The 26,484-nt window shown below is 35.1% G+C and overlaps 1 protein-coding gene across 8 annotated transcripts in view; it reads right to left on the bottom strand.

The window, feature by feature from the left end:
- The window catches only part of NBEA (neurobeachin), a 460,838-nt gene that overhangs the window by 352,974 nt on the left and 81,380 nt on the right, over positions 1 to 26,484 (bottom strand). For all 8 annotated transcript variants that reach the window (XM_071737478.1, XM_071737489.1, XM_071737508.1 and 5 more), the window contains exons 4-10: positions 26,199 to 26,294; positions 22,514 to 22,635; positions 16,392 to 16,518; positions 9,650 to 9,769; positions 6,077 to 6,223; positions 2,282 to 2,479; positions 1,745 to 1,878 (exon numbers count right to left, since the gene is read on the bottom strand). In XM_071737478.1, the coding sequence (XP_071593579.1) occupies positions 1,745 to 1,878; positions 2,282 to 2,479; positions 6,077 to 6,223; positions 9,650 to 9,769; positions 16,392 to 16,518; positions 22,514 to 22,635; positions 26,199 to 26,294 (944 nt within the window). The remainder of the gene's footprint in view (positions 1 to 1,744; positions 1,879 to 2,281; positions 2,480 to 6,076; positions 6,224 to 9,649; positions 9,770 to 16,391; positions 16,519 to 22,513; positions 22,636 to 26,198; positions 26,295 to 26,484) is intronic.

Raw genomic sequence — 26,484 nt, 5'->3', positions numbered from 1 at the left:
CTAGAAATGTTAATTTTAAAGTGAACGTGAATGTTCTCACCCACTGGAAAGACCACACAGTTGGGAAGAATTAGTCTTTATCTATAAAGACTATAAAACTATCTATAAAGACTTATAAAACTTACATTATATTAGCTTTCCATTTTTAAACAGACCTAGTTCCTGTTTTATCATTTATGACACAGTTAGCTCTTTAATTATGTTAACATATATTTTATTCATATATATGGGCACATATACACATAATCTTACTGGCAGATAAAGTAATAAAAATATATATTTTTTTCTCAACTGTATTTCAGAACAAGCATTGCTTTTTTAGTTCTCCTTGATTTGTAACATTTCAATGTAATGTACATAGTGGAAAACAGACTACAAAAAAAAACAAACAAAAACCCTACATGAGCCATTACATAGCCAGCTTTTCTGTCTTTAACACTGAATGAAATAGCTTGCACCTTTATACTGCTCGGAAGTATTTTAAGACTTCTAATATTGTACTAAAATATTTTCATGAAATGCATTAACTTTTCCCTGTACAGAAACCAGAAGCCATCTTAGCTATGGACATTTGAGTTACCAAAAGGGAAAAGGAATGACTGATAAAACTTCAACAGATTGATTAATTTCTTAAATTACATTGAGACAAGTGATCTTTTATGAGAAATTATACCCATGTACCACTTTGTATTAATTTTTTCAAATGGTCAGCAATTTTAGTATTATTTATTTTCCAGTAAACAATTTATTACTGAACTACCTAATGCAATAGGGAATATCCAGAGTAATCACTAGTATCAATTACTAAGGAGGAAAATGAACCATGTAATCTGAATTACCTACCTATTTTCTAAGTTTATTCAAATATAAGAGCCAGTATATGCTGCCCCTAAATATTTTGAGTAGGTTTTGGTTACATACAGGGAAACACCATTCCTCCGTGGGGTTTTTTTGGGTTTGGTTTTTTTTTCAGTTTTGTTGCCTCCAAAGTTTTAGGCCACACACGTTTTTCTGATGAGTTTAAACATCTTGTGTTCCCAGTAGAACAGAAGCATGCCCTGACAAGCAGGTGAGATGAGCTCTCCTTTGCAAAAATGACTACATCTGAGCCAGCTTTGAACAAGTCAGCATGAGTATTGACAGATTCCCAAGCAATCCTTTAAAGGCTGCACATGGAAGCATTCATCTAACTTCTGTGCAGCCTTTTCAACTTCGGTGTTAATTCCATGGTAACAAGGACTTTATGTATCCCTGTTAAAAAATCTCTTGGTGTGTCTCCAGTCACTGTTGCCATTGTAATCTGGCCACAATATAAATGGCCATAGCTCTAAACTTTCTGACCAGGTATTAATATGGAAGGATATTCCTTTCCTTAATTTTGAATGCTATTAAATATTAATTTAAATAACACAGACTTTGAGAAAGGAAACATTGCATGTTCAAGTAAAGCACATTGGTTTCTTTCAGATGTTGCAAAAATTGTTACATAAAGACTAGAGTGATTTGAATTCATTATTTAATCCAATCAATTTTATGTTGGTCTCATCTGGAATCTCATCAATTTAAACATCCTTGCAGTAAAACATTTTTTAAAAAACAGTATTATTTTCAAAGAAACAAGGGCAAAAAGGTAAGCCACAGCATTTACAAACGAAAACAAATAAAATATTTCCATAACAAAACCTGAAATATTTTTGTCTTAAGTTTCTTAAGTTTGCTTTTATCTTGTTTGAAAGAAACTTACCAAACTGTTGTTTCCACCTGACTGTCATGAAGCTGTCGATTGTCTAACTGGGCAAAGAGAGGAAAAAGAACCTGGATCCCTCCAATGGAATGAATTGCACTGTGAATGGAGTGGGTAACGATAGCTTTCACATCCTAAATGCATAAAAGGAAAAAATCCCAGTTAATCTTAAAGGATGGTCACAAACACAGCTTAGAAACACTTTAACACTGAACTGAGTGCAAACCAAATCAAACTCATTTTACTTAGTTTCATTACGTAAGTTTCAATTATAATTACTATATTTAAAAGCAAACATTAGAAACTTCAGTATTGTGACAAACTATGCCTTATGGAATGAAGTATGTCTTTCTTATAAGGAAATAAACTTTTTTCTCCTCTAAAAAGTGAGCAAAGAAAGAGCAGTTTATGTGACAGGTATGTTAAGAACTGAAATCACAGAAAATAACAGTCTGTACACTAGCACACAAATTCTTTTCTTATCCAAAAGATAGTGAGCTAATATTAATCATAGAAAATCAATTTAGTAGCACAAACCTGAAGCATAAGAGCATGGGGGGAGTGTACAAAAATTGAAGGGTTTTCCTTTGGTGAGGATTCAAGGCATAGCTGAGCATCAGTAGCCTTTGCATTATAAGTAAAAGCAATGCTACTTGCAAGTTTCCCATCATATAGCACCTGTTTATGGTGCTCAGCCAGATGAATGTCACTCTCAGATTTAAACTTGAATGTGCTCTGAAAAAATAGAAAACAAGTTGTACAAAGTAACTTGTAGACAAATTCCTTGCCAAAAAATGTGCATAAAATACATTGGACATGAGAGGGAATATAAAAAGTGCTAAAATTTGTTTAAATTTTCCAATAGTTTAATACTGCTGAACAGTGAGACAATTTTCTTATTTAGTCTACCCCACACCAGTATATCAATTTAATATTTGGTATTATATGTAGCATTATTTCTCTCTCAGTATTTGTTAACAAGTTTCAGAAGTAAGTATCTAGAAGGAATGTGTCACATTAAATGGCTATAAATATCTTGAAGTAGAAAATTGAGCATACAATTCATTACAAATAAAGAACAAACTAAATGCCTTGTATTTTATTTTGCATAAATTCACTCAAATTAGAATATCAAATCTTATGCCATTTTGATTAATGGAATAGTTATTTTGAACCAGCATTAAAATCCATGCTTCATTAACAGTCAGGAGTATATATAAACATGCTACTTATGTTAAAAAAATTAAAATAATATTATAAATATAATATTTCAAATTACTGATTCCCAAAGTTGAAGCTTTTACAAAGAAGACTGAAAATGTCTAAAAACACGTAAATGTACAATGACTCATATCTGATCTTAAACTAGGTTTTCTGGCAACACTGACAAATCAATCAAATGCAAGAAGATAGATTTCTGCCTTTCTGCAAAGACATGCCAAGTCAATCTAACAATGAACTCCTTTTGCATATAACAGGCATTTGACAGTGGCAAAAAGACAAGTTGTAGTAAAACAATGTGTTGTACTGATATAAGTACAGACTTTTTCAGAAATTACCAAGAGTTAACTCACTCAATATATTTATTGTTGCATTCCTAAAAACTTGACTCAATTTTGTATGAGCATGCCTTTTCCAGAGAGCACTGTTATTGTTGGAGAGCTGTCTGCACTTCATCCTGAGCAAGTGGCTCTTGGTGGCCCTGCTTGAGTTGGGGAATGTTGGACCAGATGACCTGATTGACCTTTCTGAGCAAGCTGACCTACTGGTTGGTGTCCCAGCCCATGGTAGGATCTATGGGATCTTAAAGATCCCTTCCAACACTTGCCATTCGATGATTCTAGGACCTCCAAAAGTCCCTTCCAAAAACCTCAGCCATTCTGTGATTCTGTGATTTGCACTTGGATTAGAAGCCCATTTTGTAGGAAACCTCTCAGTGAGGTTTGTTGTCTCAAACTGCTCTGGTTCATACTACAAAGCTGTTCAGAACCAACGAGACTTGCTTTTGGCTGAAACTGAAATGTCCTACAACTAGGGATGGTCATTCAGCCCGAAGGATCAGACCGAAAACAAATCTGAATTAAAAGCTCCAAAGTAGACATTCAGTCCTCAGTATCAAATGTTCTAACCCATTCTGCTATAGTACTTCAGAAGCAGAAAAATGAAGAATGAGTATTATGTTTACAAGTTGAGAATTGTCTTTCAGTTGGTATGGATGACTCTATCTTGCTTATCAGGAAATGTCTGCTACAGTTTACAGATTTGTCCAGAGAAAATTCATGAGGTATTTCTCCCCAAAGGGCATTTTAAACTATAAAGATAAATCTCTGTGCACTTTCTGCAGAGACTAAATAATTTAACAATTCCATTGATTTCCCAAGATATCTGCATTCTGCATGTACTATATTTTGACGTTTTACCACATGAAAAACACTTTACTCAGAAAATATTTCATGCCTCTGAGCTTTGTCAGATCCCAAAGCTCAGAATGGTTTACTTTTCCATAGTTTTTCATAACTTTGCTGTTTTATGTATGCCAAAGTGTTTCCACACAAAATTTATATCATATCAAGTATGAATAGAGTATGAATACAGTTCACAATACATCCAAAGTAGTTGCTGTTTTTAAAAAGCTGAACAGTTGTTTCTCACAGTTGTTGTATTAACAGAGAGAATTAACAGGATATGCAGTGAACTATTTAAGAAAATTTTCTGAAAGGTCAGCTTGCATCAGAAAGCCAAGTAAAAGTAAGAATGCTATTTCTAATGTCCAGTAGTGTAAGCACAGAATCTGAAAGAATTTTCAGAAATAAACTGAGACATGAAGAGTCAAGCTTTGAGTGAAACCCACAGTCAGCGCCCTGAAGTTTCTAAATTAACAAATGTGGCATTTTTTTGTTTTTTGGGGTTTTTTGGTTGTGGTTTTTTTTTTTGGTTCTTGGTAGATTTTGGGTTAAAAGGTAATAAAAATTGTTCTGCTTTGTCTTATTTTTTGGAAATAACAAAGTTAAAGAAAGAAACTATGCTATTTCTAGAGTACTGTTCAAGGAACCTACTCTTACTAACTGCCCATCCCTGAGGAGGGGGCAGGAGTGAAGGGATGCAGGCCTGGAAAGAAGGGAGGGGTAGGGGAAAGGAAGGCATTAAGATCTGGCCATCTCTTTATCCTTGTAGATTAAATTAGGTTTTTTTCCTTTCCAAGTTAAACCTGGTTTTGCCTGCTACCTTAATTGGGGAATGAAAACCTCTCTGTCCTTGTCTCAATTAATGAGCCTTTCTTTGGGTGGATTTTCTCCTTCCTCTCCCATACTGGGTGTGCAGGGTGGGTGAGCAGAGGCCTGGCTGGTACCAGCTGTGCCTGAACCATGACAGTTTTTTAGCTATCAACCATGCATAACAGACTTCCTCTTCTCCAAGGAAGTCTAACATATATTTGGCTATTTATACCACATACATACATACCACAAAAGACATTCTGAATTCTCACTGTCATTCAAGTGGTAGCTGTCAAATTATTTAGAGCAATCATTTTTAGCACACCAAATTAATGTTATCAGAATCTAAATGCTGATTTTCACTTGCTATTTTTTAGGTTTTATTTTCAGAGTATATGTTATGTACTAAAAAAGCATAACACTACTCCAGATAATATTGTAAATTTCACAAATCAGAAAAGAAAATTTGGGAATAATTGGTAGTAGAAATTCAACAGTGTGTAGCTGGGGTTAGATTAATTTTCAAACCTTCTCCAAGAGACAGTTTTTGCAGACTACTTCTAAGCATTGGTGCTTAATGACATAATACTCTTCACAGCCATTCCAAGACCCAAGTGATTTTTCATTCTAGATATCAAAGTTTATGCATGAAGCACGAATTTGCACAAACTGTCATCTCAATGGCACTGAAAAGCATGAGTAAAAAGCTCAACTTTATTTCATCAGAACTGTTTGAAACTTGGCATTTGATCAGATTTGGTTTATTGTGCCTTGTTGAATGCTGATCTACCTTTAACTTAAACACAAACAGTAGAGAAGAAAATAGTTCCCCTGGTATTCAGTACACCAAACACAGAACTGTTCCAGTCTGACTGTGACCCAAAGTCAGAAATCTCAGAATCAAACATGTTTCAGTTGTGCTTTAAAGAAACAACTTTCATAATTCAAAAAAGTTGATAGAAAAGCATGTTAGTTTGGAAACCTAAAGAAACATTTATCTTTTGCTGAAAACAAATCACACAACTCTATGTGACCCTAGGAGGAGCATCTATATTCACACACATTTCCAACTACATCTATAAACTTTTTCCAGTAGTTTTTTAACATCCATTATTACCTTATATCCAGGTCCTAACTGATGTATCGCAAAGATCTGTGCTGGGTTGAGTGCTTCTGTGAACACATAAACTGCTCCAAGTTGGCCACAGAATACTCTGTTAGCATCAGCAGTCTCCGAAGAGCCAAGAAAACATTTATCATAGCTCTGTACCAGAAAGAGGCAATGTTAATGAAGTCCAGTTATAAAAACCATACCAAGAGATAATATTTATGTACAATTTCTAAAGAAAAAAAATGAAAGGGAGACTTTAATTAAGAAAATAAATCAATCATTTTTTATTTTAATACCTGATTCCCTGCAGTTAATTTTGAATATTGCAGCATTAATTGTTTTATGTGTCGGTATTACAGTGCTGTTATAATGTTGGCTGCTAGGCTTTGGTTTTTATTACTTGTTTGATGTACAACAGAGAGAATTAGAACAGTACATTCAGGTATCAATAACCTGCCTTATTGCCTTCTAGGAAATATGAAAGCCTTGACTTTCCTTGTAATTATAATCAGAACTCCCACTGCTAATACAGAAGAGCAGGCACTGAAATGCATTCTTCTTTCACTGTTGTACTAACATAGCTAAACATCTTTAGCAGAAAAAAACAAATACAATTTTTTCTAGTTTGAAGCTGGTACACAGCCTCCCTATATTGCCACAGCCTTTAATGATTTGGTTTGACATTAAAAACCTCTTCTGTCTTCTTCACAATCACAATCTTTCTTCTTTCCATTCTTCCTTTCAACAACTATCCACCACTCTGCACAAAGACCTTCTCAGTTCTCCATCTGCCTATTTCCTACTATTTTAGATTGTGGGGTTTTTTGTGGATTTTTTTTTTCCTTCACTCTATTAAATTTATTTTGTAAGAATTAGGCCAAGTTCTTTCAGTGCTTCAGAAAAAATGTTTTCAGACAAAAAAAATTTAGAAGTTCACTGTCTAGAACAAAGATCTGGGGAATAAGAAAACAAAATTCAGCACAAAACCACAACTGAAGTATTAAGAATCTTTGCAAGACTATCCTCTTGGCTTTCTTGAGTCACATACACTTTATTTAATGGAAACAAAGATCAGACAGACATCACTTTTTGAGCTGAATTGGCAAATCAGTAGAATCTGCATTAGGAAGCCTCATATTCTACGCCTTGAAAAGAATTTTTATGCTTTCTGTCATGTTAATTCCCACAACTGAGGAAAATTCATAATGTAGTATATCTAATAGCCAAACTCTTCCAATTTCACTGCCACCTGTAAGTATATTTTATCTCTTATAAACAATTAACTCCATAAGGCATAGTGAGCTGACCAGCTAGCAATTCTACACATTTGATAATCTTAAACCTTATAATGCATTTCACTTAATCTTTTTGTCATAATCTCTAGATATATTTACTTCTCGGAATATTAACTCAGTTATTTATCATTTGCTACTGTATTCTGTGTAGCATCCTAACACAGTGAAACTCAGCATTGCTGTGGTTTTTATATTTCATTAAACAGTAATAATGAAGTTGGAGCCAAAAATGTATCTATGGAAATACTGTCTGAACAGCATTCACAATAGAAAGAGCTATACACATAAATTTACAGTGTCTTCCTTGCTTTCACCCCTCTCTCATCTTTCCTCTAACATTCAGGCTGAACACTGTTCAACACTTTAAACATGTGGGAGTCCCTTTAAATAAAAGGAAAAAATCTTGAAGAAGCTTTGAGTGATTCAGAGGTTTGTACAGATGACACAATTTGTAAATCCCTGGACATGTATATTAAGACAACAAACATTTGTGAGAAATATGGATGTGAAGCCTTAGTGAATACTTCATCCTGTACCTTGCTGCCCATACTACAGAAACAGCTAAGAACCCAGTGACTTCATGGCTGGATGTAAGTACAAAAAAAATAGAAGAAATACGAGGAAATAGAACAACTAAAATTAACTTTAAAAAAAAAGTCAAAGAGCTTCTTTTTAAGCTCTGTGCCTCTGTTACATGAGAAAATAGAAGGGAGTACTGTGAGAGAAATATGAATAGGAGGAGCTAAATGTTTATCATTATGGATTACAAATCCTCACACCACACAGTAACAGCCCACATCCTCTAACACCTCAGCTGGCTTTATAATCACATTCTCACCTATCACTAAGAAGTTTCTGTTACCAAGACAGAAACACACTCTGTAAAAACTGAAAGGTTTGCCTTTCCTTGCAACTAGAAATGCTACCAGAAAAACAAAGAATGATGAGCAGAAGCTTTAGCAAGCAGAACCCTCCCACTTTAATTAACAAGTAATATTTAAACTCTCCCTTTCAAATCCAATTTGCCTCTGGAATTTAGCAAAAGATAGTTAATTTCTTTAAGTACAAAAGTACAGGCAGTCAGAAACAGCTAAGCAGTCTATGACAAATAAAAAATAACAAAAATATAGCAAGCTGATGAATGAAGTGCTTTTGAAAGTCTAGCACAGCTCTAGCTGAAGGCAAAGCACAAGAGAATCATTCTGTCAGCCTCCTCCCTTCGAATATCTGGGCCAGAAAGAACAACTGTTTTCTGCATCAGTAGATGTAAACTCTCAAACCTTCCAAAGTAGAAGGTACAAAAAGAGGACATAAAAAAAACCAAAAAAAAAAAAAATTGAACCATGTATAGACTTCAGTAAAAGAACTGAAATACAAAAAATAAGAAAGCTGGTGCATTGCTGGTAAGAATACTGTTAATTTGCACTCAGTCCAATCTACAAACACAGGCATTCTTACAGGTATTCATGCAATCTTCCCCAGGTAAAACCAACTGGTTTTGGCCTGTGGTACAAGCAGATGCAAAATCACTGTGTCTTTGCTCTAAGCTCACTAATGATGGGTGACTGTACCTCTGTCTTTTGTGTATTATTTAATGGGCTTATATGGCCAATCAAGGAGGACATTGCTCTGTAAAAGTTTACTACCCAAGAAAATTGTACAGTATTTCAGAGATGAAGTTTTTCACAGGTAATTTGTACTTGCTAACAATACGAAATAAATATTAATAACTTAGCACAGCATTTTTACTATTGGTAAACTGCCTATTTACTAGTGTCAAGACAAACAGTGGAAAGGGCAAAAAATGCTTGTTATGGGACACAAGATGTAAGATTTCAGACTTTGCTTAGTACTGTATGTTTCTTGACATTTCTCAGTGTTTGTGAGTTCCAGCTTTTACTTTTTGTTCCTTTACCAACCTTGCTGGTATAAAACTGTAAAACTCCATAGAAGAAATCACCTCTTATTATACATTTACAGTGCTTAGAACAATAGGAGTCTGATCATAGTACAGGCGTCTCAGTTCTACGGCAATAATAAAAACCCACTACTTAGCTATGCAAAATACAGCAAAATAAATCCCTAATATTCTAAAAAATAGATGTAAAATCAATAATAAGACATTTTAATAAGTACATAAATAAAGAAGATAGCTTAAAGGAGAAAGTTTATAAAAGCAAGAAGCTTTGCAAAGATTTAGAGAACGCAAATAGATTTTTTTTTCTTTTTCCATTTACTTTAAAATGAAAAGCTATGAGAAAGGAAAAAAAAAAAATAATCTTACATCATTTGTGTTAACATGCCAGGCCATGTCACCATAGGATACCAGCTGACCATTGACGTAACATCGTATTTCACTGTTTCTCCAGCGATTATAGATGTGTACAATGCTTATCATGTACCACTAGAAAGAAACACAAAATCAGTATACAATGGCAGTTTGTGTGCTATTAATATAACATTAATAAACAGCATTAAAAATTAGTGACCAGTCTTATGAAGTTAATAGATGAATCCTTGCAAACACCTAAAACTACAAGTCGTATCAGTGGACCTTCAAGTCTAGTTAGCAGCTTCATGCCTAAAAGTAATCATGTACCTACCTCTGTTCTCTTATGGGATTAAAGCCAAAAAATGCATGCATACATACAATTAAAAAGCTGAATACTCTTTCATTCCTTAAGTGTAATTTCATTGAAAAACTATACACGGTAACACAAACCACAACTGAGTTCTGATGGGAAACTTATTTCTCTGTGCACTTTCATATCACATATCTCTGCCTTTTATCATAGATTTCTGTCAGAGATTTTAAATAGAAGGAACAGCAATCCTGTTTAGGATGTCATCCTGATTCCTTGATAATGATTTTCTTCCTCTGTTCTTTACAATTCCACCAAATTTTTTGACAACTGTCATATCATCAAAAATGTATTATACAGTCAGAGAAAGCATCACAGTAAATTCTATGTTGATCTTTCAAATAACCTGTTCAACAGGAATCATTATGTCCATGATAACTAAGTTCAAGGAGAAAACCTGTTTTCTTGAAAACCAAACCTTTCAACTAATCAAAGACTAGGAATGGAAATTTAATCTTAAAGAACTGCAAATCAACTCATTCTCAACCATAGAGGGTATTTATATTATTTCTAAATATACACAAACTGCAGGAAAATGGACACAGAAGAAAGTACAGAAGAGCCACAGAGATGAATAAGAGGAAATGGGATCAAATTGTGCCAAGGGCATGTTTAGGATGAACATTAGAAAAAATTTCTTAACTGAAAGGGTTAAGAAAGTTAACAGTAGGGTATAGACACTGGAACAGATTGCCCAGTGAAGGTTGAGTCACCATCCCTGGAGGTGTTTAAAGGACCTGGAGAAGTGGTTTAGTGGTGGATTTGGCAGTATGCTACATTAACAGTTGGACTTGATAATCTTAAAGGGTTTTTTCCAACCAAAACAATTCTGTGATTCTATGATTAAGTGACTCAGGTTTCTGCCATGTGAGAAGAGGCAGAGCTATTGGTTTAGCCTGGAGAAGAGAAGTCTCAGGGGATATTATCTATGTGTATAAACACTCGATGGGCAGGGAATAAGGAAGATGAAGCCAGAAACTTATTAGTATATAGTGACAGAAAAAGAGGCAACAGGCACAAGTTAAAATAGAGGAAACTCCATTTCTAATGTATGTAAAATGAGTGGTACTAAGTAGTAAGGATGGCCAAACACTAGCTCAGAACACTAGGAGAAGCCACGGAGTCTCCTTGTTTGGAGAAACTCAAAACCTGGCTGGGAAACACCCAGAGCAACCTCATCTAGATGTCCCTTCTTTGAACAGATAGGTGAGACTCCACTGTCTCAGTGTACCCCTTTCCAGTCTTAGTGGTTCTGTGAGAAAGTCAACTCATCCACCTTGAAAACACCATTTCTTATCTTAATAATTGGGAATAATAATTTACAATTTACTTGTCTTCCCTTTCTTGGTATCTGTTTCAGTTATTATCTTCAACTGTTATGTTCAGCTAAGTCACTTCTGTATCCCTCGGGGCATTATTTTAATAAGTCACTTGGTGACTCTCTCCCTGAGCTGGGGCAAACAGACACAGAGCCACTAGTAATATGAAAATCACATGTTGATTATGAAATCAGATCAAGCCCAGAATTACCAAAAAAAAAAAAAAAAAAAGCAAAAAAAAAAGCATGCAGTCAAATATATTTGTATTTGTATAATAATAGTTGCAGTAGTCCTTGAACTGAGCTGTATTCTGCTACTTATCTATAATATCTATATATATTAGAATACACACTTATTTCCACATCTGTTTCCAGGTCTTTATAATATATTTCCAGTCAAAGAGGAGGGAAAAAAAACCTCTTAATCACAGAGGTATGTATGTGATAGTATCTTGTATGTAGTAGTATCTCACTTCTTAGATATCCAAGTAAACAGATTTATTGGGTAATACTAGATTAAGGACATACTGTTGCAGCTTTGGCTTATGAAGTCACGAGTAGCTTTTGTAAGCCACTTCCTTTACCTCAAAACAAATCAAAACCCAAAGCCACAACTCAAAAAGCAAATGTAGTTTCCTATTTTATGGGCAGATTCTAATTCAGAAAGGAACACTCACCATAAGCTCAACAAAATATTAATAACTGAAAGCCTAGAATCTTAACTGATGACCAGGCTAACAGAAACTAAGTGCAAACTGTGTGAATAGAGACCTTTTTTCATCAACACTTCCTTCCCAGAGCTTCCACACCATCTAACATGAACCTTTTAGAAGAAACATGTCCTGGTCCTCTTTATTTCAAGGTTAATTTACAAATAATCTTCTCTACAGTGACGATTGTTTTAAATACCTTCATACTCACTGCAGGTGTTCTTTGCAATAGTAGTATTCAAAGTTGTACCTCTTATGACTATATAACTTTTATAACTATTTACTCACATTTCCAGTTCTGATATTTTTGTAGCAGAAATCAGCCCACAACCATAAGGCTCAAATTTTATCCATTTATCTTCTACCTGTGATTTTTCTTTTACTGTGCTCTAGAGCATTTCTGAAAAGTGCAAGAAACTTCCTGTGTACAGCTTAAGCTTAATAGATGAGTCATTCTTTGGAAATAAATAGTTTATTACTTTTGTTGATATGCTGTCCACAGATGGACATGAGCAATGATGAGCAATGTTATCTTGGGAGAGCTTTGGTGTCCAATATAAAATTATACAATCTACTTCTCATAATGTTTTTTTTCTCCCTGTGTTAACCACCTGTCACGTGCAGTTTCTTTTAGTCTGAGTTTCCTTTCTTCCATCCAACTTTTTCTAATCTTTAGTACTGCAGCTGTATCAGACCACTGCCTATGTCTGTTACTCTTTGCTCCTCCAGTCCCTGTCCTGCAGTCCATCCATTCATGAGGTGTGAGAAAAGATGGTGCTATTGAAGACTGAGGCAAAAAGGCTGGGTACCTTAGCCTGCTCCTCATCTGTTATTTCCAGTTTGCCAGTCTTGCTTATGCTGGGAGGCAGGCTTTCTTTGACTTTCCTTCTCTGGCTGACACACATGTAGAAAGGCTTAATAACTCTTTACATCCCTTGCTGAGTTCAATTTCAGTTGTGCCTTGACCTTCCTCACCTCATCCCTACACAAATGGGCACTGTTCATATACTCTTCCCAGTACACCTGTCCCTGCTTGAACTGCCTGTGCATTTCCTTCTTGCCCTTTAGTTTGACCTGCAGGTCTTAACTCAGCCACACGGGTCTCTTGCCTTTCTTGGCTGTCTTATATCTGGGTATTGAGAGCTCTTGTGGCATACGGAAAGCATCCTTAAAGATCTTTTCTACTGCCTTGTTGCTGCAGGCAGCTTTCCAGGGAGTCCTACTGACTAACTTCTTGAATAGACCTTAATTTTGCTTTCCAAAAAATCAGGACTCTGAACTTACTCTTTGCCTGACCCATATCCCTCAGGACTGCAAACTTCACCAGTGCACAATCACTGCAGCCCAGGCTGCCTCTAATCTTCCTGTCACTCATGTTGGTGACCTGCAGATCCAGTGTGGCAGCCTCTCTGCTAAATCTGTTTATTACCTGGCTTCTGGATTGCCTGCAGCTTCCCATGCTACCTTTCCAAGAGATGTCAGGGTGCTTGAAGTACCCTAGCACAATGATATCCTGCAAATTCAGTGCCTCCTGTAGCTGGAGTAAGAAGGCTTCATCAATGGGCTTTCCTTGACTGGGGAGCCTGTGGTAGACACCAACAGGGTTCCCTTTGTTTCTTCAGTCTCTAATTCTTACCCTTAAGCTCTCAACTTGCTTGTGGCTACTATTCATAGACAGCTCTTCACACTATCCATTTCTTGACATAGAAAGCAGCCCCTCCTCCCCTCTTTCTTTGCCTGTCCCTTCTGAACAGCCGGTAGCTGCTGATAGCCACGCTTCAGTTAGGGGACATGAAACAACACCAAGTTTCATTATTGGTAACAAAGTCATAGTTTTGTAGCTGCAGACTGGCTTCCAAGTTCTCCTGTCTGTTGCTCATGCTGAGTGCAGTGGTACAGAGGCACTTCAGCTCAGCTGTCAGCTGTGTCACCTTCTTAAGGAACAGCTCGTAGTTCCTTTGAGGAATTCCACAGGTTACAGCTCAGTCAGTGAGTCCTGCGAGCTCCTAAGCAAAGTTGCTCTTCCCTCTTTGAGAAAGGTGAATCCCATCTGATGCCACTTAACCTGGTTCCACGTAGGCAATCCTATTATCAAATACCCCAAAACTATTGTGGCCATACCAGGGACTGTCTGTATGTCATATTCTGTATCCGAGGACATAGTTTTCAGGACTATATTACTACACATTGAGTCAAATAAGTCATATAATCTGACCATATACAATTAATTAGTATTAGTATGTATATATCTATGTATAGGTAGTGTACACTATTAATACACCTAAAGTGCCCACTTACCATGCCTCTGAGCTTTAAAATAAGATTACATATTATACTGTCAGTGGTGTCATATGACATTGCTAATGGTGAAAAGACCCTCACACAAGCCCAGTATCTTTCTGATCTGCCTACAAAAAGCTTTTTAGCAGGGGGGTTGAATATATAATTTTACTGTGATATAAAGCTAGAAAAAAAAAGAACCCAAACCCAAAACCAAAGCATTACTCAGAAGTTTAACGAGGATGATGTTTCTGGCCAAAAAATATTGATGAAATGTCTATGAGTATAAGCAAATGGCTAGAAAATACTGTATCTGATGACAAAAATCACAATTTCCAAGTCAGCATCTGGACAGCAAACTGCTTTGTAAATGGGTACACATTTTTAAAATACATTTCCACACATTCAATTCTTGCACAGTGTAATGCCTAAATAACAGGAAGAAAATCAGTCTATATGGTAAACAGGATATGTTTTGACTTGTTAGAGGCAGGAATTGTATTTGAAAGCTTTTCCTTTATCCTTTATGCCTTATTTACCTTCCCCTGTACATGTATACACAAGTTTGTAATGGAAATAATATACCATATGAAACCACTTGCAAATCTATTCTAGAGATTTTTTTTCAAACACTTTTGAAATCTGCCATATGACCCAACATGTAAGAAGTATAAATCCATATATCTTGGAGATATACAGAACTGGCATAGACATTATATTTGGACACACTTCAGCAGATTATGATTTGAAACTAATATTCATATAATGAGATAAACATGTGCTAGTATTTCAGAATCAACTATTTTAAGTGGAACAGCAAGAGCTAGAATTTTCCAGAGGTGACAGGGAGGAAAATAGCAATTCATGATAAAAATTACCAAAAGAACATCTTGCTAAAATATGGCTCATCATAAACAAATAAAGAAATTATCAGCTAGGTCCCAGAAGCTAGTTAGCACTAACAATACAGAAGTTAACAACTCCATTTGTTCCTATGTTGAGTATTTATCAGTAACATCAGATGTCCTACTTTAAAATAAAATAACTGTCACAAAAATTCTCTTCTAGCTGTAAAATAAAATTTGCAGAACAGTATTGATTAATTTCATTGCAGTCAGCAGACATTTGTATTTATAAGGCTCTCTACATTGCTGAGTAACATGCTAGAAAAAGACATCTTTTTTTAAATATAAATTATCTCATTGCTACATGGCAGAATTAGAATTGCTTATTTTGAATCACACATACATAACACCAAAACAAAAAAAAATACATGTAAAATAAAGCTGATGAGGCAACAATGGCATTCCTTCCCTAAGAGACTGGTTTCTTAAAACAAAATGAGCACTGAAATTTAGTATATAAATTCTAAGGCCATAAAAAAAAAAGAGCTTTAGAGCAAAATATATACAAGGCTGATACCAATGACAAGCTCATAATGCTTGCTGTATGGAAAAGTCTACAGTTCAGTCAACTAACTGAAATACTTGAGCCAACACAATCATTGTGTTGTGTTAATCAAGGGTTGGACTCAATGATCTCTGAGGTCCCTTCCAACCCAGCCTATTCTATGATTCTATGATTGTTCTCCTAGGACTACAAGGCATACAGTAGAAATGAACAGTAATATGATCTAGAGAATAAACCAAGATTTACTATCAAAAATGAGAAATCCCAAACACCAGTGCCATTGATGCTGTATATTACCCAGCAACAGATAAAGAAACTAACATTGTTAGCAAAATTTTTTCAGGTATTGGCACTGAAGTTGCCAAGTATAGAATGTTCAGAAATTGAATTACAACCTTTTAAAAATAAAACCATTTCACACATAATCAAAATTCTTCTCTACGCAAAGTTAATTAAGAAACATTTTTAAAAACAGGTTGGCTTTACAAAACAGTTACTTTAAAAAAATCACATGAAACTGCACAACCACCAGAGAAGCTACTTGTAAATAAGAAATTATAGATTATTAGTAACACTAGGGCACTATGGGGATTTTAGTCATTCTTCCCAGAAGCACTTTCTAACATTTTCATTGTTATTCTTCATTGTGAACACCACTTTGCTTACCTTGCGTGGCTGAAAGTCATACTTCACACAGTGCTGGAAACCTTTGCCTTTTGACTTCAGTGATGTAACTATTAAGCAGTTGCCAACAAAATGAGCAGAATACCCAACACCTTTGCTAGTGCGAAAACTGAAAAGAAAGAATTATTAATGAAAGCAGAAAAAGAGGAATTATTGTATAACAGCAAGATCCAAACACTACTTTAAATTGCCACGAGGAAGAAGATAAATTAGTAGCTGGAATGGGGAATTTAACTTTTCTTTATATGCTCTCCCCACAATTTCTTTGGAGGGGTTTTGTAAACTTCATCACTAACTTGCACCCCTAAGTTCTAAAAAACAGTAGTTTAGGGGTTTTTTGTGGTTTTTTTTCTCTAAAATATACAAGATGGTAAATATTTTATCTGTCAAGTTCTGCTCACATTTTTCTAATTCATTATCATTTAAAATAACACATTTGATTTAAGCTACAAAGGAAAACGTATCACAGACAAATGTGAGATGCCTTGCAATTTTATGGGTTTGGGAGAATAATTCCATTTGCATGACAAACAAGTTTGGGTTCAAGATACTTACTACACACAAATATTTCTTTTTCAAGACTTATGATTTAGTTAGGTTAATGAACAATGAAGCTTGCACCATCTGAATTTATGGTAAAGGATTTATTTTTCTTTGTCAAATTTATAAAAGAGTACAATTTTAACAAAGATTAGTAAGGGTTTCCAGCTTTCCTGTCCCAAATATAATGAAAAAAGATAATCCAGAAAGCTAACACATTTTTCTACTTATATTTGAAAACAAAAACATTATAAAGAGAGGTTCTGGACTTTTTAAACGACATTTTGCAAAGGCAGCTGATGGAAATTCAGTAATTACAATACATAGAGCATTTTTAAAAAGGTAAGTCCATACCTAAAACTATGCTACTTATTCAATTCCCTTCCCCCTTTTTTTTTTTTTTTTTTTTACCTTCCTACCATTTATGTTCTAAAAATAACCAGTGGCTGAAACACTAAGTCTAAACGGTGAACTTCAGCCATAAATTCTGAAATGAAGCTTTTCAAGTTGAAGAAAAAAAGACGTAACTAATTTTGATTGTTTGTATATACTCCTGCATATACTTCACTAATTAACACTCTCATTTCCTTAATGTAGGTGACTTATAAAATAATTTCATATATTTAAAAGAATGATACTTTAAATGTTTTAATGTTGTAACATTTTCATCAAACACTTTTACTAAGGTTTTCACAGTAACATTAAGAGGTAAAAGGCACATGCAAATATCAAGTTCAGATTTGATCTTAACGGCTACTGAAATTATACATCTTTTTTCCCTTTCAATATAAATACAAACTTGATTTTAATATGCAGAAAAATGACATTGTTGTAGATCTAATTTGATCTTCACAAACTTGCAGTTCAACCTGGACGTGTACATTAATGAAGAAGAGAAGCAGATTTTCCTGTTTCCTCACAGTCAAAAATATACCTGATAAATCACAGCCTCCTGAAAAAAAGTTACCTCACAAAATGGGTGGTGTGACTAGACTCTGTTCTTCTCCTATGAGGGATTTCTCAAAGGAGGTCAAAAAAGAGACATTCCAATTCTAGAAAGCAACTTTGGTTATATTTAGTTAGAATGTCTCTATCAAATATGAAAAACAGAGTGATCGGGATAAACAGAAGGAACAAGATTTACAGATGATTCTTCTCTACCCCAATGGGTCCTTGAATAAGATGACTCTACTGACTGTTTTCAGTAATCTTACACTGCACTGTATTTTGTCTCAAGATCTCTGAACAACAAGGTGGTTCTGCTGGCCTTGAGGTTTTCTCTTTCCCTTTACTAGCCTGTTAAGGTTCTGCAGTAACTTTATTTTCTCTAATTCAGGCTGCAGTTTTCTCATTCTTCTGTCTGTCTCTATACACCCTTGGCACTCAAGCTGCTGTGTGGGAACAGTGCATTATTTCCTCATGCAGCCCTTTGTACAGGCTTGTACACAGTCTTCCTTGGAAAAAAAAAAAAAGCAAAACCTAGAATTCTCTTCAGTAAACCTAAAAAAATCCTTTCTAAATAAGCCCAAGGTATAATCTAAGGATGAAGGGAAAAAAAATATGTACTGTTCATTCACCACTGATCTCACCAATGGAGACAATTTATAACACTGCCACTCTCCTATGTCTTTTGAAGACTATTTTTATCATGGAACATTTCAATGATTTGGCTTTCACAGTGACCCCATGAGGCACCTAAATTCCACAACAAAAGGAACAGTGAAAAGCCTTATGGGACAACAATACTCGTGTACATATAACACAGAATCTCTGAATCATTTTGGGATGCTTAAAATCATTAAATCCAACCATTAACCTAACACTGCCAAGTCCCACTTAATCCCTAAACTCCGTATCTACACAAAATACCTCCACTTCCCTGGGAAGCCCATTCCAGTTCTTGACAACACTTTCAGTGAAGATACTTTTCCTAATATCATTCTAATACAACAGCAGCTGAGAAACTGAGAATATTTGTTACAGATTATGTTAATCTTCATTACATTAATATACAATCTTCAATTATATTAATATGCAGATTATGTTAATCTTCACATCTTATTTCTTGCCAAAGGTAAAGCAGGCTAGGACTGGTCTCTCGAATACTGCACTGAAATTCTCTTACGAATTACCTGCACATGCAGAACTTGCAGACATCCAAAGATGATGTGCACAGAGACAACAGCAACAGTAGAATCAAAACTCATACAGTTTGATGATCTTTTAACCATCTCCCATAGCAGCTGGTATGCAATTTTACAGCAGATCATTCATAAAAGCCTTATAATTATGTTTCACTTCAGCCAGTTTCCCAAAGAAGCTACTGTATGTTAGCACACTTCAATAGCAGGCAAACATTCTTCCATTCACTGGTAGAACTGGTGGGTGATTCTGGCTTCTTTATTTTAGGATTTTACAAGCAATTTAAGACATGATAATAGTACTGAGATTGAGAAGATATGAATTAATTCTTGCCTGAAGGATTGCTTTCCTACTGACTTTGGAATTCCATTATGTGCTTTTGCAACTGTTTTGCATTATCTCTAATATTCATGGTTCTAGCAGACTGAAAAGTGTAGATGGCTTGCTTTGTGGGGTTTTATTGTTTATTTTCTTGTTTCTACATCAGCAAACATATAGAATGTAGAATGTTCCTTCAGAAGTTTTAGCCATTCTTCCATCAAATTGTTGTGGAAACACTTGAATGTATTAAGGACAAAAAGAAACAAAGAAAGCACCTCTTAAAAAAATAATCCCAAAAAGCAAAACAAAACAAACAAACAAACAAAAAAAACAAAAGAAAAAAAACAAACAAAAAATCCAACCAAACCCAAACAAAGAAAAAAGCAAAACAAAACAAAACAAAACAACTGTTTTAATATCTGGATTCATCTAATTTCAGGCTTCACATAGAAATACTGTTATCCCACCTTCTCTTAGCTGAAAAAAGTACAGATTTTAAGAAGATGGAGACTTTCTGGTTAAGTGTTTTTAAGATCAGAGCTAAATTCCTAAATATGCACTGTCCTTAAGACAAAGAACTTAAATATAATTTTTGAGGAGACATTCCAACAATCTATTATCCTGTGATTATTCTTATTATACAGTGTCTTACTCTACACTGTCATGGTTAAAGCAATCATATGTATGGCTAAAAGTTTTTCCTATTTCACTCTTTACCCACTGGATCTCAGACTAAAACATCCATCAACACCAGAGTTTGCACAAATTCTGAAATCAGAAGACAAAAGCATCCTTAGTTCATAACAGTTTAATTAGAAAATTTTTTTACAGAGCACAGTTCAGATCCTGGAGCCCATGGTCTTTTAAAAGAAGTAGCAATTTTTTATCTGTAAGTGGTATTCCAGTAATACATTTGCCAAGATTTCAGGGTGTCATCACATCACCTTTACTCTCTGCTTTTTTTTTCAGTCTGTCTTTGAAAAAAACCTAGTAGCTTTTCAGTTGCAGCAATAAAAATAGTTTATGGTCAGCTGGTTACCTACAATACCCCTTAGCATATTTCTATAGTGCTTTCTAATATACATAATACATATATATTATATTTATATTTATATATATAATACATATATATTACTGCTTTCTAATACACAGGTACTAATTCTGAAAGCATGGCACCCATTTTTCACAGCTAGGTATATGATGGTTTACTCATACAAAAAATTGTGCTATAGAATTCTTAATCTTTCCACTTGAACCTGACTGCTCTGCAACAAACCTTTTTCCTTGTTGTGATTTATCATCCATGCAAATGTCAAAGAATTCTAATTTTTTTACAGGACTGTCACACTAATTTTGTAATTGTAAGAAAGCTATAATACCATTCAAGTATAGAATGTTACATAGCAGCTACCCAACATCATCCTCAGAGATAATTAATTTTTCTTTTTTTCTTTTTTAAACAAATTGGCTTGCAGCTCTTGAAGCAGAACTTAGAATTTAGCTACTTACAAAACAGGAGCAGTTTTCCCTTGCATCTGGCAAATGTGAAAATATTTTTTTTGCTTCCTTTCTCCATTTTTAATCATTAGTTTTCACACCATGATGAAGATGATATAGTGTCTCTTTCCCACCAAAAAGGCCTCTGGCTTCTTCTTTCTGTACTCTCTTAAAGCCTGTATCATGCCTAACAAGATGACTGGGAACAGCCAGTGTGGATTTACAAATTAGAAATCATCCTCAACCAAACTGATAGCCTTCTAGAATAAGATGAATGGTTTTGAAAGCTGTGAATGTTTATCTTGTCTTAACAAGATAAAAGTTTATCTTGTCTTTTGTCTAAACAACCTCAATGACAAAATAATGAAGAACGAGCTACTTAAATGGACGTTGGCCTAAAAATTAACTGAGCTGATGGGCTGAAAGCATTGTCATCCAGGCAGTTCAGTTGGAGTCCAGTTAATATCAGAGTAACCCAGGGGCCAATACTGGATGCAATCTTACTCAGATTTTTCATTGAAAACCTGACTAATGAGACAGAGTGCACCTTCAGTAAGAGATGATACAAAATTGGAAGGAGTGCCTGATACAACAGATAAGCATGAAGTCATTCACAGGGACCCTTGCAGGTTGGAGAAACAGGCCTAGAAGTGTCTCATGAAGACCAACAAAGGGGAAGTATAAAATCCAGCTCCTGAGGAGGAAATGCACCATGCACCAGTGTATACTGGGTACCAACCAGAGGGAAAAAGTTTTGTAGAAAGGAGCCTGGTGACAATTTGCCAATTATAATTCATTCAGTTCACAGAGTACTTTCTGCCACTTAACACCTCAGAAAAATCATCTCTTCAGAAAACTCTAATGCAATTCTTCTCATACACAAAAGCATATGACAACAATTGGCAAGTTGGGTGGACAGTAAACTGACCAGGAGGCAGTATTGTGCTCTCAGGGCAAGGAAGGTTTTTTCAACTAGAGAAATGAAAAAGTAGTTTATGGTCACCATTGCCAGCAAGCTGAGGGAGATGGTCCTTCTCTTGTCCTCAGCATTGCAGAAACCACACCTAGAGTATGGTGCCCAGTTCTGGGATGCACAGGACAAGAAAAGACATGGACATACCAAAGAGCATCGAGGAAAGGGCCATAATAATGACTGAATGATGAAAGGCTCTTGACACATGAGGAAAGGCTGAGACATAGGTCTGTTTAGCCTGGGGAAGACATATCTAAATACCTCATAGGTGTGGAGGAACAAAAAGTCTGACCCAGACACCTCTCAGTTATATCCAGTGAAAGGACAAGGGACAATGGGCACAAATTTAAACTTTTTCGTTGTGAGGGTGCTCAAAGACTGGTAAAGTTCTCTCAGTAAAGTTGTAATTTCTGTTTTGAAGATATTAAAAAATCTGACTGGAGAAGGCCCTGAGGAACCTGTTCTAGCTGGCATGGCTTTCAGCACATCTGCTTCAAATCAGAGTCGTCTTTGAAGCTACTGTAGATACTTGGGGGAAAAAGAACATGTCAGGAACTAAAAACAATGAGAAAGATTAACTGTTATTGGGAAGCCAAGACAAATCAGAACTGCAGCATTATAAATTACTTACCAATAGAGATAGGGTTTATCCTTATCTACATTGATATTGTTTAGCGGATCCATACGAAACCAGGTGTTAAGAGTAAACCCATTTTGATAAGGCCACTTAGCAATAGGAGGCAATGCAATTGCCTAGGAGGGAAAAAAAAAAAAAAAAAGAAAAAAGAAGTCAAAACTAACTTATTGAGAAGTATTGTAATGTAATATCATTCTAGATCTGCAGATCTGTTTAAACTTTTAAATATTAAAGAATATAAAAACCTCCAATCTTTAACTAGTACTCTTGAACAAATTCATTATTTTAAAATACATTAATTTCTAACTACATGAACTCTTCTAGTGGATGACATGAAATTAAAGTTGTGAATGGGCAATATTAAAAGGAAAATTGGAAAATTAAAATTACCTCTGCAGAAATTAAACTATAAATTCAGCTTCCAGTAAGCATTCATCTCATCAACAGACTTAGAGGCCAAATTCATCTCAATAGGTAGTACAACAGATACTCTGTTAAAACTATAGTATATAATAAGGTTGTTCTCTGAGATTTAAGAGCACTATCAAGGTTTTTTTTCCTATGAGCTCTTAGTAAGGTAACACACTAAAAATATTACCTTCATTCTCAGTTAAATAAATTAATAGGAAGGTGTGGCCTAGGAAGAAATTTGATTTTTTCAATATTTTATTTTTATAAACTGACCGGTGGGTTTCAGAGAACCCTTTATCCCTGGGCAAAGCTCAAAATTCCTGATCTAACTTTGAATTTAGGCACTTTTAGGGAAGTAATCAGACAAGGTGAACATCAAAGGTCATTTACAAAGTAAGTTTAACCCATGATACCACTCAAAGATTAAACATTTTTTCCCTTCAGTATGATAATGATACACAAAATGCAGAAATTTTACAAATATAAGAAATTATATGTTTGCAATAATTTAGAGATTACAGTAGTAGGTACTCATTACAATTAATTTTTCCCCCCTCAGACATATATATCTAACAGAATATCTAACAAAAAATTGAGGAATACTACTTCTTGATTTAAGTTGTTTATGAATGCAAGTTAGAAGAAAATAGTGTTGTTAATAATAAAAGCATGTATTTGATTGACATTTTTCAGTTTGAGGAAGATAATTTAAACTCTTAATATAACTTAAAATAATAAATATTAGTTATTAGTCCTTGCAGTGATGGCAGTTCTTAGCAAAGGTATCAGTGATATGGGGGTGGGAGGTTCACCAACATGACCTCCAAACGTCTCACTCAACTTCAGTCCTTCTGTGATTCTGTGTGATACTTATGAGTCACAGCTGGAAACACTTTTTCAGGAGCATGCAAACCATGTACTGTCCTGAATTATACCGAAGATCACAAAGAATTGCAGCAAACTCATTGTTTGCTTAAAATGAGAATAGAAATAAGTCTTTGGGCAACAGAGTCAAATAACTACACTCAGATTCTATGCCGGTGTTGCAAAGTATGTAAAAAAAATGACACAGAGTAGGGCTGACTTATTATCTTTATATGCAAGGCTATTGCTGAAACAGTTCTAAGAAGAAGATAGGTAATTTAGAATGACAGGAAACTCACAGTAAATTTTATAATTGGATACACCAGGGTGATCAGATTATGCTAGTATTTGACTAAAAAAACCTAACACCAATTCTGCTACTAAGCTCGTACTAACCGCTCAGTAAAAACATTTCAAGGACTCCTTTGGGATATCACTTCTGCCTCCCAAGAGGGACTTCCCTGGCTGAAACAGGAAAAGATCTGCTTGATGACAAACAAGAACAACATCTGGGAATACTACCAACATCACCAGGTGTCCTCCTAATGGATTGTCTAATGTGCTACTTATAGAGCCTGGTACAGAGATGTAACGTGGCAGTGGGAAGAGCCCTTCAGCTGGGATAGTGAAGCAGCTCTCATCAGCAGATCAGGATTGGCTCAGCAGACTCTTGGCTCCTCAGTACTATCACTGAAATCTTAGATACACAAGGAGAAGGCATCCATCCTATTTAGAGAGTGTCAACATGATATTTATCATGCCAGGTAAACGTGCTCTTTCTCTGCTGCTATCACCACACATAACACCTAAAAATCTGAACACAGTGCTAGTAAACTGGGTCCTATTCAGTCTCTTCCTTCTAATTAAGTGGTTCGTTGTTTTGGTCATTTTCTAAGTAATCACTCTCGGTCCACTTCAGAGGATGACTTCTCTCCAAAACTTCATTGTGTAATCCAACAAGCACTACTAAAGAAACGTAAATTTAAAACTTTTTCTTGGTTTACAGGTGCATAGTTAATGATGAGTGGTATGTGAAACAAGATCCTAATCAAGAAAAGAGAAATGCCTATTGTGCATTTAAATCAAGAAACTTTATCCCCCTGTAAAACTGCCAGTATTGAGAACTTCAATTTAAATATGATTTCCAATAATTGATGCATCTCTTTGGACAGGGAGGAATATTTTAAATTCTTCCCCTGCAAAACGTTTTTTAAAAACTCTAATACAAAATTAAATTTAGGAGAGATATTTCATTAGGGTTTTCCTCTGAAGCCCAGAAATGTCAAAGCAGTATGTATCATTGTAGACATTTGTATTCTGCAACAGCTGTCTTCCTGATGCATGTATTTTTATAAAAGGTTAACAAGTTTTAATCCAGTGGTAGCAAATGAAACTCTCTTTCAAAAGTCAGTAATAAGTTCTTTACAGAACTACCCCCATGCATTTTGCTGACACATCTGTTTGAGCAAAGAATATCGGGAAAGTGATCTAGACAAAAATAACTCAGGTGAAAAATACTGATTTTCAGACACCACATCAACAGCTGTATTCCTGAAGAAGAGGAGGTGGTGGTTTATATTTGAAGAAATCAGTGCAATTGAGGAAGTACAAGTAGAAGAGCTCAAAAGAAGTTCCCACCACACTTCCTGCACTGGCACAAAAAGACATAAATCCCAGGATTATTTACTCTTAAAAGATTCCAAGTTCTACCATAAGCATATACTATGCCATAGCAGAATGGTACTAAGCATTAAACCTGGATCTCTCATTTTTAAGCATTTGTATTTACTGCCTTATTAATCATACTTACAAATCTGTACATGATATATGACTTTATTTGTACTTTTTTCTGAATATACATTCAGTGAATGGAAAAGAAAATATCTATTTGAAAACGTTTAGAAAGGAATAAAATTTCATCATAGTAAGTTATCTCAGACAGTAAAGATGAGAGGTCTGCATTTAAATTCCTGCCTTGAGGGAAAAGAAACAGCTGATGGAGTTCAGATAAAAATAAAAAGATATAACAAAATTTGTGAGTAAGCTGTGACTGTAAACTATGACACACACAAGCTTGTCCCTGTATTTTTCTCAAACCTCTGCTTTCTATAATATGAATTACAGTTTTCAAATATAATACAGTTCTTTGCAATTTTCATTTTTCACTTTTATGATCATTTCCCCAGACAAATACCTAGTTTTTTATATTCTGTCCTCACAAGTGTAAACTCTCAGCACTGCAATGACCTTGCAGACCCATGGAAAGCAAGGTCTATACTACTTAAGTATGTACTTCCCCTCTCATTTCCTTCACAAGAATTTCTGAAACCAAAGGAAAGGAAATGCAAATGAGGATTGCAATTTATTTGTTCCTCAAGTTGTATTATTTTGGTTGAACACTTACTGCAGCACTACAGCCTGGGAAGTTGAAAAAGGTATCAGGCCCATGTCTCTGTGGCATCTGATTAAGGACTGATAATAGTTTAACCGCATGTCTTGGCTGTGAAAACAAGAAAATGACACAAAAGTCAATACAACTATTTTTGCCCTGTCTAGGCTACAATGGAAACTGGACAGTTTTCAAAAAAAAAAAACACAGCAAATTAAAGCAGCTAGCAAAAGTACTTCATAAGCATATGTTCAATCAACATGAAAAAAATAAAATTCAAGTTTATATGTCCCAGGAGACA

This window comes from Heliangelus exortis, chromosome 1, assembly GCF_036169615.1.
Source record: "Heliangelus exortis chromosome 1, bHelExo1.hap1, whole genome shotgun sequence".
NCBI classification, from domain to species: Eukaryota; Metazoa; Chordata; class Aves; order Apodiformes; family Trochilidae; genus Heliangelus; species Heliangelus exortis.
This window is presented reverse-complemented; position numbering and strand designations above follow the sequence as displayed.